Source organism: Hermetia illucens, chromosome 2 (genome assembly GCF_905115235.1).
Source record: "Hermetia illucens chromosome 2, iHerIll2.2.curated.20191125, whole genome shotgun sequence".
Lineage (NCBI taxonomy): Eukaryota > Metazoa > Arthropoda > Insecta > Diptera > Stratiomyidae > Hermetia > Hermetia illucens.
This window is the reverse complement of record NC_051850.1, coordinates 126,852,856-126,868,169: the sequence shown is the minus strand read 5'-3', so window position 1 is coordinate 126,868,169 and position 15,314 is coordinate 126,852,856. Positions and strand designations below refer to the sequence as shown.

At 42.2% G+C, this 15,314-nt stretch overlaps 1 protein-coding gene across 1 annotated transcript; it reads right to left on the bottom strand.

Moving 5' to 3' along the window:
* Positions 1-2,766: 2,766 nt before the first annotated feature.
* LOC119649698 (brachyurin-like) lies at positions 2,767-14,915 on the bottom strand. The gene is made up of 4 exons (XM_038051966.1): positions 14,651-14,915; positions 3,409-3,581; positions 3,262-3,357; positions 2,767-3,208 (listed from the first exon to the last, which is right to left on the bottom strand). The coding sequence occupies exons 1-4, from the start codon at positions 14,869-14,871 to the stop codon at positions 2,871-2,873; spliced, it is 828 nt and encodes a 275-aa protein (XP_037907894.1). The 5' UTR covers positions 14,872-14,915; the 3' UTR covers positions 2,767-2,870.
* Between the last annotated feature and the right edge of the window lie 399 nt (positions 14,916-15,314).

Genomic DNA, 15,314 nt, shown 5'->3' with positions numbered 1-15,314 from the left:
CAGCTACAGGCAAGTAGACTCAAGTTTGGGATTCAACAAACGTTTTCATGGAGTTTTGTTATAATGGACTTCCTGGGCCACTAAGGGTTGCTGATAGATCTATAGGGTATAGATCCTCCAAACTCGCTCAGGTCTTCGGGAACACTTGCCACCACGCTGCCGTCGATCTTTTATCACTTTTGAAGAAGTAGCACTCGCATGCTTCTTCAAAAATACTTTTAAAGCAGGGTATTTGCAGATCATCAAATAGCTGCTGATCTCCACTCCTTCTATGCCGCTACCCCATACCACTCATCCAGAGTGTTGCGCACCACCTCGTAAACTGATGTGTTTTCACGACCTTGGACTTAGCCAAAGCGTACCATCCAATACCTGTAGCTCCAACGACAATTCGCACACCCATCGGACGCTTCAAGCTCACACGGATGCATTTTCGTCTGTGCAATGCGGCGAAAGCTTTTTGGAGGTTCATCCATTCTGTCCTGCGACACCCTAACTTTTGTTTCGTGTAGTTCGATGATGTTTTGGTCACCTCTTCTTCAGAGTCTGAATATTTGGAACATCTCGAATGCATTTTTAAATGTCTCCTTCAGGCCGGTCTTGTGCTTAACGTTGAAAAGTGCCAATTTCCTCAACAGCTGGTGAAGTTTTTGGGCCACATGATTTCCCTTGAGGGAATCGAACCGGATTCAGGCAAGGTTCAGGCCATTATAGATTTCCCACAACTTAACACAATCAAGGATTTGCAAAGGTTTTTGGCATGTTAAACTTCTATCATCGTTTCTTCTCTACTTGTCTGGACCGAAGGCCAAAGACTCACGCATGGTTGCGTGGTCTACAGAGACCATCCAGGGTTTTGAGCTAGCCAAACTGACGCTACACTCCTGCCATTTCCTCAAATAAAGGCACGCCTAGCCGTATTCGTCAATGCTTCAGACATCGCAGTAGGTACTGTCCTTCACCAAAAGGTGATCCAAATCTGGCAGCCGTTGAGCTTCTTTTCCAGGAAATTGAATAAAACTCAACAGCACTACAGCACCAATAATTGTGAGCTATTAGCCGCGTACATGGCAATAAAGTACTTCCGATACTCCTTAGAACGCAGGCCGTTCACAGTGTTTACCGACCACAAACCTCTCACCTTCGTTTTCAAGCGTCCCCTCGCCAACTCTGCCTTCCTAAGCCAGTTTACTTCGGACATCCAGTGCGGATCTGGGAGAGATAATGTTGTTCCAGACGCTTTGTCACGCGTTTTGGAGGTTAAAATCCCTGCCACGGTCGATTTTTTGACAATCGCCGAGGTACAGAAGGATGACTCAGTACTTCACCTCAGGAACAACTCTGAATTTCGGGAACTTCCCCTTTTCGGCTCAACCTCTGAAATAGTCTGCGAAACCTCTGTAATCGGGTCTAGGCCATATATTCTGGTCGTTTTTCGTAAAGAACTATTCCATGCAGTGCACGATCTTCCGCACCCAGGCATTCGAACAACGAATTGGCTTATCACAAAATATTTCTGGCCATTAATGAATAAAAATGTTAACTCCTGGGTCGAACAGTGCATCGCGTGCCAGAAGTGTAAAGTCACCAAGCGAGTACAGAAAGAGGTAAGCTCATGCCCTTAGTCTGCAAAGCGTTTCCACACGATCCTCATCGATATTATTAGCCCCTTGCGAGATTCAAATGGTTTCAAGTATTGCCTCACAATCATCCATCGATAGGTTCACACGGTGGAACAATACCTCTGACCGACATTTCCGCACAATCGTGCGCCGAGGCACTTTGTCGTGAAAGGATCCCACGCTTTGAAGTTCCGGCCAGGTAATGCAGTTCGAGTCTACCCTATTATCGGAATTAGGAAAACTCCTGGACTTCAAACGCCACCGGACAACTGCATACCAACCGCAATCCAGTGGAATGCTGTATTGCTGGTATAAGACACTGAAGGCTGCGATAATGGCACAAGACGAATCTTCGTGAACGCAAGTCCTGCCTTTCGTTTTACTTGGCCTGCGAACAACCCATCGTGAATAGTTTGCCGCCAGCTCCATCGAGTTTATATGCAGGGAGAATTTAAAACTTCCCAGCGATCCTGTGTTCGATACCAAATCAGTACTTTCCACCACTGAGTTTTTGCATTTGTTCCAGGACACCGTCGCAAAATTGAAACCACTCCCTTCATCCCGTCATTCTTCGACGAAGACGATCATGGATGTCTGCACACACGCCATAGTTCGCGTGGATGCTCCCCAGAAGTCCTTGCAATCACCATATGTAGGTCCATATGAAATGTTCAACAGAAGGGAGCACGGCGTTAAGCTCGACGTCGGCGGCAGACTCAAGAAAGCCTTTTGTCTCCTAGGCTGAGGTGTCAGGAAAAAAGGGTGCACATCGCTTGAGATTTGATCTGTGCTCCTAAAGTTGACGTTAGAAAGTTAGAAAAATAGTCAACCGAGAATCAGTTCCACTTTGTTTACGGAGGCGAAATCTATATATAAAAGGCGAAAAACAACGAAATCAGTCAGCATTATTTTATTGCACTATATGATCTCATCAAATAAATTTCTTCCAAACCACTTACATATGAAAATGATCGCAACCTAAATCATTCTTAAATTTTAATCATCTCTGGAGTTCACTGTCTTAGTCATATTTTGAAATCAATCACTGACGTTCTTTATTAGCCGTGCATAATCTTTTGCAAAAGATAAAGTGAACTAACCCAGGATATATGTATAGAAAACACCAAAGAAGATTATAAAGTCGTTCACTGTATAAATAAATAATTTTAATGCATAAAGAATTAAATTATATCGATAAAATGTGTATCACAAGAATGCATAAAAAATTAAATTCATCTCCAAAATACACTAATCCTCAATGGATATTGCTGTTTTCTCTTCAATCCAATCCAAGTACGAAGAAACTCTTGTGTAAAGAGTTGGCCAACGTTCTTCACATCCAAGCTGTGGAACAAGGGATTGGATACCAACTAAAATCCAGTTCGAAGAAAATTGATTTTGGTCCTCAACTTCTGGAGCTAACACCAATGGACCGCCGGCATCTCCGTCGCATCCACTATGGCCAAAACTTCCATCGATGCAGATATTATCTAAAGTGAAGCTTGGTGCATAGAAGTGTCTGCATATTGCATTCGGTAGAAGGGAAGCATTCATATAATGCAGAAAACTCTCCGTTTCATGTGTGCCTACAAAAATATCTGTTAGATAATGAGAAAATAATTTGATAGACTTCCTTCACCTCCAGCATACCCCCAACCGCTTGCAATAAAGTTGAAGTCCTGGAAAGCTTTTTCTAGAAATGAGCGTGAAGGTAGTCCGATACTTTGGATTTTTTCTGACATATCGAAAAATTATTTAAAATACAATTTTGTAACCCGTGCCTTACCAGTCATTTCAAAATTTCCATTAAGAACCAATATCGCAATATTGTTTTCGTAAGTTGCCACAGTCCAGTTTTCATGGATGATAAATCGGTCTTGTGTTACCAATTCCCTGTATTGACCAGGTTCTAGTAACGTTCTGTCGTGGGCGCCGATACACACAAAAACTGCAGTTTGCCTAGAACATCAAAGCTTTAATATCTCTTTAGCACGTGCTAGAAATGATAGTAATTTTCAATATTTTGGGCACAATCACAAAATTTGCTTAACCGACAACAACTGGATGGGCTTGATGTGTTTCCAAATGACTCTGAGGTTGTCCGCGAAATATATACAAATAAACTTAGTAAAATTGAAATGTAAAATTTAGAATTTCATTTTAATTTTTATCGCTTTATTTCAACCCTTAGTGTAAGTTAAATTCTACAACACTAAGCATTCGGAAGGAAAAGCGGAACGGAGGTATGGGAATACTTATCAGATCTGCATTAAGCATTTTGTTCTTGGAGATTACTGGAAACACTACTTCCAAGGAGCTTTAATCCGATTACTAGGGTGAGCCAGCGGGATAATCATCACCGAAATCTATTGTCCTTCAAAGAGCGCCGGGGATTTTCATGCTAAGCACACTCATTTGGGATCCAGACTCATCACTCCCAATGGAAGGCAGTTATGGCACATGCTAGCCCGAGACACAAGACTTGACCTTGTCTCATCTGGATAGCTCACTTATTGGCAAGCAGATCAATGAAAAACTTTGGACACTAAATGTGAAGCTAGAGTTAATAGCGAGCGAACCGTGCTATCAGTTGTTTTCAGACCAGTCGTCCATCATTATAACATTTATGGGGGTACATCCTATAACAAGCGATGCAAGTGAGAAATTAACAACTAAATCAACGAACTGGTTGAATTTTCGTAAATATAATATATAAGCTGTCATCTGCAAATTAATACTCCCTTGAAAACTAGAGGTGAAATAAACAAAGCGCCGCACAGCTCTTTATCCCACGCTCATGTACCGCCAATCTCGCAAAAAATAGAGCAAAGCATAGCATACTACAGCTGATCCAATTGAAGCGGAAGTTGAGAAGATAATGACAGGATCGCAGGCCTTCAGACCTAAGAAACAATTGGCCACAGCAAGTCGATCGCTCCATGAAGCCTTCAAGGATCAAGGAGAACAGAAGTTACAAAGTTACTTACGAGGTTTATCGACTATTGCATCAACTAATTTTTGCCTGTGGAAAGTAACAAGAAAGTTGAAGAGATCTGCTCAATGCGAATCGCCAGTAAGGTCAGAAAACGATTGCTGGGCAAGAAGAGATTCACAAAAAAAAAGAGCGGCATTTGCAAAACAGCTGCAAAAGGTATTTCCCCTTCACTTGCCGGAAATACAGTCCAAACTTCCAAAAATATTCATGTCTATACCGCAGGGAAGCTTCTTATTCAAAGCCAGACAAGCTGCTCAAGTTTTAGAGAGAACAAATGCACCCAAAGAAAGCTCCAGTATATGACCTAATCAAGGAAAAAATGTGGAAGGGACTTCCAGGTGTCGCAATCACTAACGTGACACATAAATTCAAAGGTTTCAGAAGTTGCAATGCTTTTTAAAGGTAGGATACACTCAAAGCTTTCCCATAGATAGGAACTGACCTTACGGCAACGACATTTCGCTATGGTAAACCGACTATAATTATTTTCTGGAATACGTGCGCGCTCCTCGTTGACGGTAGCGAAGGCCCTCACAAAGCTCAATTTCTCCAACTTGAGCGGGAATTCCAGTGATACAAACTAGGCAGTCTGGGCCTACGCGAAGTAAGATTTTGCGACTCTGGTGGGTACTCCTCACTTTCTTGCAGCTTTTATCCTCTGGAAAACCTAGTGTAAACAGACGAGAATCCGGTGTCGGGTTACCTATGGCGGCTACCGCAAGGTGCGCTCTCTTGACCTGGTAGCCGATTTCTGCCAGAATTCTAAAAGCTAGATTTCGGTCCAGGTTAGCGAACATCATAATTTTACAATGCTATGCGTTAACGGGGACTTCCGATGTAGAAGGATGCTTTCTACGAGCAATTAAACGCAGTTCAAGAGAAGCTTCCTAAAGGCGACATTGTGATCGTGATGGGTGATCTGAATGCCAAGCTGGGATCTAACAACTCCTTGTTCGGACATGTGGTCTTGGCGACCATAACGGCAATGAAGGGAGGTTCGTCGATTTCTGCAAATTGCACTGCCTCGTCATTGGTGGCACACTGTTCGAGCACAGGGTCTGCAATACAGTCAGTTGGGTTTCATCTGACCGACGTCGTACGACAATTAGATCGACCACTTCGCGATCAGCAGTAGATTTAGGAGTAGTCTTCCTTCTGGATATGCGTAACAAGAAAGCCGTTGACATTCGCCTCGAAAGGGACCACCATCTGATGCTCACTTACGTTCACTTGCGTACTGCGTACCCCACTTCTCGTAGGGTGAGGGAGCTGCTACTCCCTAAGTTCAACATCGACCGCTTTTATGACTTAGCTGTCGCTCGACAGTGACAGAGTTATGTTGCTGTTCGAACGGCAGATCTAGTAACGCGTATGAGAATATCGAATGGCATTGAGCCGCCACCAAAAATGCTGTTTTTCGGATGCTGCACAGGTCGGCGGTCACGTCTCAAAGGGTCTTCATAAGATCTGGCTGACTGCCGAGTCATGAAAGGAACGGAAAGGAATAAAGACTCAACTGACTGCGCGCTCGAACACCAACATCAGACAAAATCCCGAAAAGTTCATGGTAGTATACGTCATGACAAAAAAAAGACTTTGCTATTGCGCTGGTCAGAAAGGCGGAAGATGTCGAAGTTCGCAATTATTTCAGAATTGTATAACATGTCACATGTGATCTCAAATCGTTCGATGGTCCTGTGAAGGACATCAACGGTCGACTTCTTAGCCACCATGATAAACAACTGAAGAGGTGGGAAGAACACTTCATCAGGGTCCTTAACCGTATTACATCCGGTGAGGTTCGTCCTCTTGTCTATGACAGCAGAAGAGAAATCATTTCGGTCATCATTGCACTCAAACGGATTAAAGCTGCTGGGCTTACAGAGTCTCCCTTCAGAGTTATTTATCGTTGCACCTACAGTTCCTACAGATCTGCAGCTTCCACTTGTACGGAAATCTTGGCGAGAGCTTTCCCAGAGAGTGGAAGAAGGGGATGATCGTTAAAATTACAAAATAAGGCACCGGTTTTGAGTGTGACAATTGGAGGGATATCCTGGAACGCATTAAAGAACATCTCCAAAACTTGATCGACAGAGAGCAGGCTGGTTTTCGCTCCGGATCCTCCGGCGTCGACTACATCGATAACCCAGGGATCATTTTGGAAGAGTGCGCGGAATTTAGCCATTATCAAAACGACGTATGGTGGCACAAAATGCCACGTGTTGCACCGAGATAAAATCTGGAAGGATTTTGAGGTCCAAAGCGGAGTCCGCCAAAGTTGCATCGTTTCGCCGCTTGTTATCAGTGACGTTCATTATGCTCCCCTGTCTAGAGGACGTGGAGGGATTCAGTAAATAATGACATCTCCCCTCAAATGCCTCGACTACGCCGAAGACATCTGTTTGCTCTCTTACCGGGTCATGGACTTTGGTCAAATGGCTTTAGATTTGGAGTTGAGTTAGACTGAATATAAACACCAACGAAACCAAGGTTAACAGTCGGACGACTCCTCACACTCTCCCTATCTGCATTAATGGGCAAAGCTTTTGAAAACGGCAATCAATCTGTGTATCTAGGAAGCGTGGATTCTATTGGCGGCGGTACCAAAATATATGTTGCCCGATTCATTAACAGCGCTAGAGCCGGATTCACTGCCCTGTCTAAAATCTGTAAATTTAGTTATCTCAACATGAAGATCAAATTGAGACTGTTCTATGCTAATGTTCTTTCCTTGTTGCTTATGGAAGGAGCACATGGCAAGTGAACTCCACTCGAAAGCTCGTCATATCATCGGAATACGCTGGCCTGACATCTCAAACGAACAACTTGGTCGGTGCACAGGTTTGGCACTCGTATGCAATGTAATAGGAAGTGGCAGTGGATAGGTCACACATTGAGGAGGGGCGACAATTGCATTGCGAGCTATGGCATACCATGGAGTTCATTCTCCCAAGATGGCCCACGAGTGGGTCGCCCCAAAGGCACTTGTCGCAGAATAGTAGAAGACGAGTGCGAGGGTCTAGCGAAGTCGTGGGGGAACTGAAGTGCATATCAGGTAACGTCAAGCGTAGGTGTGGATGACGCGCTATACCCCACCAAGGAGTTAAAAGCAAACATATATATATAAATGTGGGAACGACCAAACGCTGGTTGTATCATACAAATTTATAAGTCTGCTACTCATCCTCGAAAAGGTGTTTGAAAACTTACTTGTTTCAAAAATACCACAACATCTAGTGGAAAACAAAGTAATTCCTCGGCACCAGCTTGGCTTTCGAGAGAAGCATGGTACTTCAACTTTTACAGATAGTACTGCCATTTATAGTATTCACATCAATTCTTTAAAAACTCACAAATCCACCTAAATTGAATTCAAAAGTGATTTATAAAACGCAGAATTCGCGTAAGTGAAACCAACCACGGCATTTCACTTTCACCCTGAACAGGCAAAACTACGCTAAGATCTGGATCAATAGTGTAACGATCCCTAAACGGAATGGTATAAAGTATCTCGGTTTGCACCTGGATAGACGAATAACATGGAGAAAACTTATTGAGACGATGTAGCTGAGAACGAAAAAAACTGAACTCGAAGCCGCCATAATGCTAATATGGACTTATGGAATTCAGCTGTGGGATTCAGAGTGCATATCTAACATCAACACGCTACAGGATACTGCGGCTGACAACAGGTGCGCCTTAGTATATGAAAAATGAAAACATCCACAGGGACTTTCGAATTGCGGCATTGAGAAAAGAGATTTTATTCCAGGTGACAAAGTACAAAGCGAGGGTAGCTTCCCATCCTAAGCCCTTACCAGGAGGCTGCAACAAAAGCCCTGTGAAAGTCGTCTGAAAAAATGAATATTCTAGAATGTAAATAAAGATAAACTGAATAAACTATGCCGTTAAAAAAAGTAAACGCTAACTATACCCAATTTTTTCCCAGAATATTTCATGTCTTAAAGCAAAACTGGACGAAAAATCCCGGAAAGCATCTTATCTTTATTTGAAACTGGCACGACAACGTTTTTCACGACAGTTAAAATAACGGAAAAATATCCAGAAGTTACGAAGGCGAAGGGAAGAGGAAGTTTTTAAATAGAAGCTAAAAGGTTTTCAAAAGAAGCAGGAATTCGACAACTCCGTGTTCAGTCAGTGGTCACAATTCTTTGCCTTCCAAAGCCAAACAAACCTCCCTCTACTCATCGCCGGCATAGATACCGGCAATACATACTCGTCGTAATTGGCAATCATTTATCACCAAGAGCGCAACAACCGGTATCTGGTCTAGGTCTCCCTCAGTAAAAAAAACTTTAGATATCCTGCTTTGCGTCGAAACCCACTAATTTGATATCCCCAAATGCTGTCTGGCGTCCTAAGTTTCGCCATCGCTCCGTCTGAGGCACGAAAGACTTTCCGGGACAGATCATCCTCACCCATGCGTCCATCGCAACTTTTTTGCGATCATTGTACAAGAAAAAGAATTATTAGGACTAGAACAATGCCCCAAAAATTATATACCACTAACAACCAACTCTTTCAAATGCCCAAAAGTGAAGTGTGCTCAATTTACTGCCCCAATTGCAAGAGAGTGTATATCGGGAAGAATGTGTAGAAGAAAAGTTAAAACACGCTTCGTCGAATTCCTAAATGAGGCAAACTTGGCGGAAAAAAATACCAACAACCATGAAACCAAAGGTTTTTTTGTAAGAGATGGAAATCTTCCAAAGACTAAACTCAGAGCTAAAGTGCCCTGAGAGCGTTGAGTGTTTACTCACTAAAAACATCTCTCGCCAAATTACGCTGTCGTCCAGCAACTTCAAGTGCATATTGAATTCCCTGTGGAACTGGCTGTTCCTCGAAACCTTAACTTCTTAGCCAATTTGTACTTTAGGACAAGCTCTTCTCATTTCAGCCGTTTCGTCATATTTGTGATATCTGAAATGATTTTCATTTCATTGAATTTCATGGAAACCAAATTGTTGAGCTGATATAAAATTTCAAGATTGCGCCCTGTGGGTTGATACTCAACTTAAAGTATTCTTTTTGCAGCACTGTAAAGCGGCGACTGCACTTATCAGCCGCTGGATCAATAGCTGCAAGACATTTATATACCTCATGCAGGAACCACGGGTTGTTGGTGGGGTAGTGAAGGGCCTAAACTTCCAACATGCTGACCTGTTGTATGCCAATGGAAGCGATCTCCCCCGTTCCTGCATGGTTGTCTCAAAAGACTTCGAGGCTAATTTGGCTAACGACCTATGTGACCTATGTGACCACATCGGCTAAGCTAACCATGAAAAGTCACAGTCAAAAGAAAGAAATAAAGAGATACTATGGTGCTCTGCATATTTTCCCTATGACCCAGAAGACGTTCCCAGTGGAACATTCATAAGAGCTATCCAATATGCCAAAAGTAGAGGCATGGAGGTAATAGCAGGATGTGATGTCAACGCTCACCACATATGCTGGGGAAGTTCGAACATCAATGCAGGAGGATCGAGACTACTGGAGTATCTGATAGGAACCGATTTACAGATCCTTAATTTGGGTAATAAACCCACTTTCTTCAACGTGGTCAGGCGAGAGGTCATCGACATCATGGTGGCATCTCCTGACATCGCGGCTCTGATCGGAGAGTGGAGAGTATCATCACTCTCGGATTGCGCTAACTGTCTATTGGCAAATTTAGAAGTATGCCAATCGGGAAGCAAGGAAAGCAATCGCTGTTACCCAGGCGGTGCATTGCAAACATCCTCACGATAAACTGGACACTCAGGATGCCGAGAGAGATCTGTATCGAATTGTCAAAAGCTGGCACAAACGCATAGAGAGTGTCGAACACTTCTGTTGCGTAAATGTCAAGAGCGGTACTCAAACGTGGAGTCAAGAGCGGTACTCAAACGTGATTCGGGTGCCGTACTCCTCAGTGCGGGAGAGAATTGTGTAAGTCTTGCATACGCCAATATGAATGTTGGGCTATGCATTTAGTACAATCTGGCACTATTGTTGCTTGTTACGGTGGGGCTTTCATTGTGATCATAAAATCCATCCGTACCTTGTCTAAACGACGGGCGTTCATTACCAGAACTGTCAATGTGACTGAAATTGAGAAAGCAATTAAACGAATGAAGTCGGGGAAGGAAACAAGACCTGAAAACATCGCATCTGAGCTCTGAAAAGCAGAGAGTTGGGATTCAACACTGTGGTTCAGTGAGTGCTTTAATCGGGTTCTTGCAGAAGGTGAAACACTATATTACTGGCAAGAAAGTACCATCGTTCCAATATTGAAAAGAGTGTTCAAATCACCGTCCACATCCGTCCAAGACTGCGGAGCTGCTGACATCTGATATGCTCTGCCGCAACACCTGGTACCAGAAGAATTTGTTGTGTTCTTATCCAAAATTTACTGCACTTGCTTATTTGCAGTTGTCGGCCGACTATAAAAGACAATAAATTGCGTCTCGCGGTAATGAAGTCGAAGATTGATTTTGACCTGCGGGATTGCATCGATCAGGGAAAAATTACGATAGAGGCCTCTTCAATTGTATCGAACGAGATTTCATTTGCCAGATTGGTGTCAATATCGAAATCGATAGGAAACGACCAAAACGCCGGCGATGGCTTGATAACGCGAGTGATGTTTTGAAAGCCTCGAGACGACATCCAGATTGGGCGTTTTACCAAGCAAAATGGTACAAAAGGTAGAGACTAGCCGACCCTGCTTTTAAATGGGACAACAGCTAAAGAAGAAATAGAAGTCTGCAGCCGAAACGGCTGGAACCTTTGACTGTCAAAAACGGACTACGATTTGTTTCTAGGATAAATATTTGCATCTTGACACCCATATCGGGCATCCCAGAATGGTCGATTTTTCCACCTCGAGCGAGAATTCCAACGATATAAGCTGGCCCCTTTAGATCTTATCCAGCTACATAGCGGAACTTTGACTGCAAGATTTCGGTCCAGGTTAATTACCATCCCAATTGTACACTGTTATTCACTAACTTAAACTTCCGATATCGTGGAGAAGAATGCTTTCTATAAACAACTACATGTAGTTCAGAAGAGTCACCCGACAGTGGGAGAGTTATCTTGCTGATTGGGCGGCAGCTACAGTGAGTAACCCGCCCAAGAATATCGATGAGCATTGAGCTGCTAATAAAAATTCATTCTCTCGGATGCTACGTGAGTTTTCAGTCAAGTCCCGAAGGAACATCGCATATGCCTGACTGCGAAATCGTGGGAACCGAACGAAATCCCGGGAGGTTCAACGTAATGTGCGCTGTGACAAAATTAAATGGATTGTTGCGTTGGTCCAGGAAGTAGAAGCTACCACAGATAGCAATGCTTTCAGCATGTATATGGCATCATGAGAGAATGCATGTAGCCACAAACCTCTGGATAGTCTTGTGAGGGTCGTTAACGTGGACTCCTCTTCTCCGATGACGAGTAGCTGCAGAAGAATAAAAAACACTTCACTACGGTTCTTAACCAAACACATCCGGTGAACTTGTAGATGAAATGGCTAGTTTCCGTGACGTCCGGATAAGGACTTGACAAGCTTTAACGATTCCCTTGCAGAGTTATTCATTGCTACACCTGCAGTTTCTGCAGATTTCCTCCTTTCACTTGTACGGAAATCCTGGAAATACCAGACCTTATCCAAATAGTGGAGAAGGGCGATGATTGTTGAGACTCTAAAGAAGTGCGAAAATTAGAGAGATATCCGCTGGCTCCCTGCCGTCCCAAAGCTAATAGCTAAAGTAATCCTTGAACGCACCCATGAACTCCTCGAAAGCTTGACCGACAGAGAATAGAGCAGAGAAAAGGGTATAGATATTACTAGAATGGCATTTGATGACACTAATTGTCATAAGCCACATCTAGGTCAAATGTTATGTCAATTTTTTCCTTTTCAGTAGCGGAGGAGCAGTTGGGTTTCAACTGACTCTCAGCGTACTAGCAACCAGCTTAACCACGTTGCAAGTAACAGTAGATTTGAGAGCTGTTTGCTGAATGTGCATAACTAGAGGATCATTTGATTCGGTTGCTTACTGCGCCAGCCGCTTCTTCACTGCGGGGAACATTCAGTCGATTACACGCTTCTTCCTAGAAAGCAAGTGCTCCTAAGCCTCATTCTCACCTTGTAGAATAAAGTTTCTTATTGTTCCCTTGGTAATGTACCTTAAAAGCAGGTCGCTTCTTGTGTCCGCCTTGGGACTTAACGTTTCTTAATTTTACCTATTTTCCTATTACCAGTTGTGGCGTTTCTGATATTAAAACTTAACGTAAGAAAGATGGTAGAAAACGGCCATTATAGGGGTTCAAATCACGATGAACCGCGTTCAGTGAGCTGGGAGTCAACTATCACAAGGGAACGCGCCCGAAACACCGCTAAGCAAAAAAAATTTTTAATGATTTTGCCTATGGTTAAACTGTCTAATGTGCCTTTACAGAATTATAAACCTTAGCACGTAACGTCTGAATCATGTAATAACAAGTCGGAATACCGGAAGCTCGCGCTTCGGGTATAAAGGTTTTGTGTTCATCTTATGTAAGAGACGCACATTTTTCTGTCCGTATATAGTTACAAATCCAACATAATCCTTCATATTTTTCCAAACTTGTTTGCACTGATGAAGGGAACAAGTGGTTCCCGAAATATCGGTATTTGCAAGAATAAATACCCACACCAACGAAAAAGAAACAACAAGTTTTATTATTTCAATATATTTCTTGTTTAGCCCATCTTTAGTTTCTTTTATTACTTTTTACGGTTCATTAACTAGAGTAGTCACCTTCCCCTACTATAACTTTCTTAACGACAATATAATTTACACCACACTTTTCAGTATGGTACTTCCTATTAAAATCAATCTTAAAATTTCGCGGATCGAGGATGGACTTAAGGGGTTTTGAAGTAATTTTTCAAAATGTAATTATATATTATAATATATTAAGTTTATTTGAGCAGATATCGTAGGGAGGAATGTTTGATAGTTTCTAGAACGGGGGCTTGAAATAATTGACCGTTTTTGGACCCCCCAATATCAAAACAAATACCTGCTTCGAAAAGTACTCATGGAGACCTTTCATTCGAAACGCCACATGTCTATATTCGGTAAAGAAAAAATTTACACCGCCCCCCCTTTTGTATGCATTAGCACCCCACCTCAGACCCAACGTAGAACGATGTTACTGACTACATGCAAAAGAATTTACAGTTGCTAGCTTTCTACCAAATTTCTTATCAATAAAATTAACCCGTTCTGAGAAAAGTGCGTGCGACAGACACACAGACAGGCAGTAAACCAACAATAATTAACAACTGAACTGTAACTACAAATAGTGTTCGCATGAAAACGCGAGAAGACCAGAATAAGAAAGAAATCGAACCGAAAAAATGAGGACATATCACAGACTCCCAAATGACCTAAGCTAGGTGCCGATATAACGGTTTTAGAAGCACTTCTGTAAGTACAGGATAAGATATCCTGTAATATTTTTTACACCGTAAGATGCACTAATACGCAAAGTTGGATATACTAACAAAATACCCAATAATACTTTTTCGTTTCACTAAGAAAGCACGCTAGCGTTCTCCACTTTATTATACCAACTTTAACATTAAAGTAAACGACGATTGTATACTCGATAATATTCGCACCAACTAGACTGTATACAGGAGTGTCAATGACGCTTAGATGGTTTGCTTGTGTGTGTTTCTCCATCCAATGCAACAGCTGTGCAATACCTAATCACATACACGGCACTATCACCAGACCTTCTGCGCGGAATTTCCCTCCCTCAATTACTGCCGACGGTCGAAGATGCGCAATGATTTTTCTCCACCATAACTAATGTTGAATACTGCGCTGGGAATTGAATCCCCTATATACAGTCTTCTTGCTTCACACACGTCCAAAACAAACAAGTAATTATCATCAGTTGAGATCACATGGACCGAGGGGCAGACTCCCAACTATTACATGGCGGTAGCACTTTTACTTTAAATTAAAATATTTACCCTTCCAAACAAGATGCCGATGTGAGTATATGTTCCGAAGAAATCAGAGCACCTCCGCATATCCCCAATGCCCCTATCAAATAATTAACCGTATAAGGGAAAGCATTTTCATCAGCTTGTACAGATCCAAGAAGGCGAGAGCCATAATGATCATCAAGCAACAGGATTGAAAAACTTTTCGCACTTATTAGCACCACAAAATAAATGACCCACATTAACATTTTGAAATGGCAAATTTAAACGATTAAAAATTGCCCGATACCGATTCGAAAGTACTAAACCAACAATTGGGTTTTAGGTTCTTTTATAGAATTCAATACAAAGAAGAACGTATTCAGGAAATGACCATTTATCACAGGCAATAACTCGCAGAAATACCGGGTATGATATTGAATATGACCAATCTGTAATAAATCCAATACCGCACCATATACTTAATTGAGTTCTTAATACATCCAAAAGCGTTAGTAAAACATGAAAAATGCAACTCGCGGTAGGAACCCGAAACTGAAAATATTAATTTATTGGAGTTAAATAATGGCTAGAGCAAATTGGATACCGACTATTTATTTTGTAAAAGATTAACCTGTCTAATATTCTAGAAAATGATATATGCAATTATGTTAACATCAAAATCAATTAACTTGAACAGTAGAATTGTCCT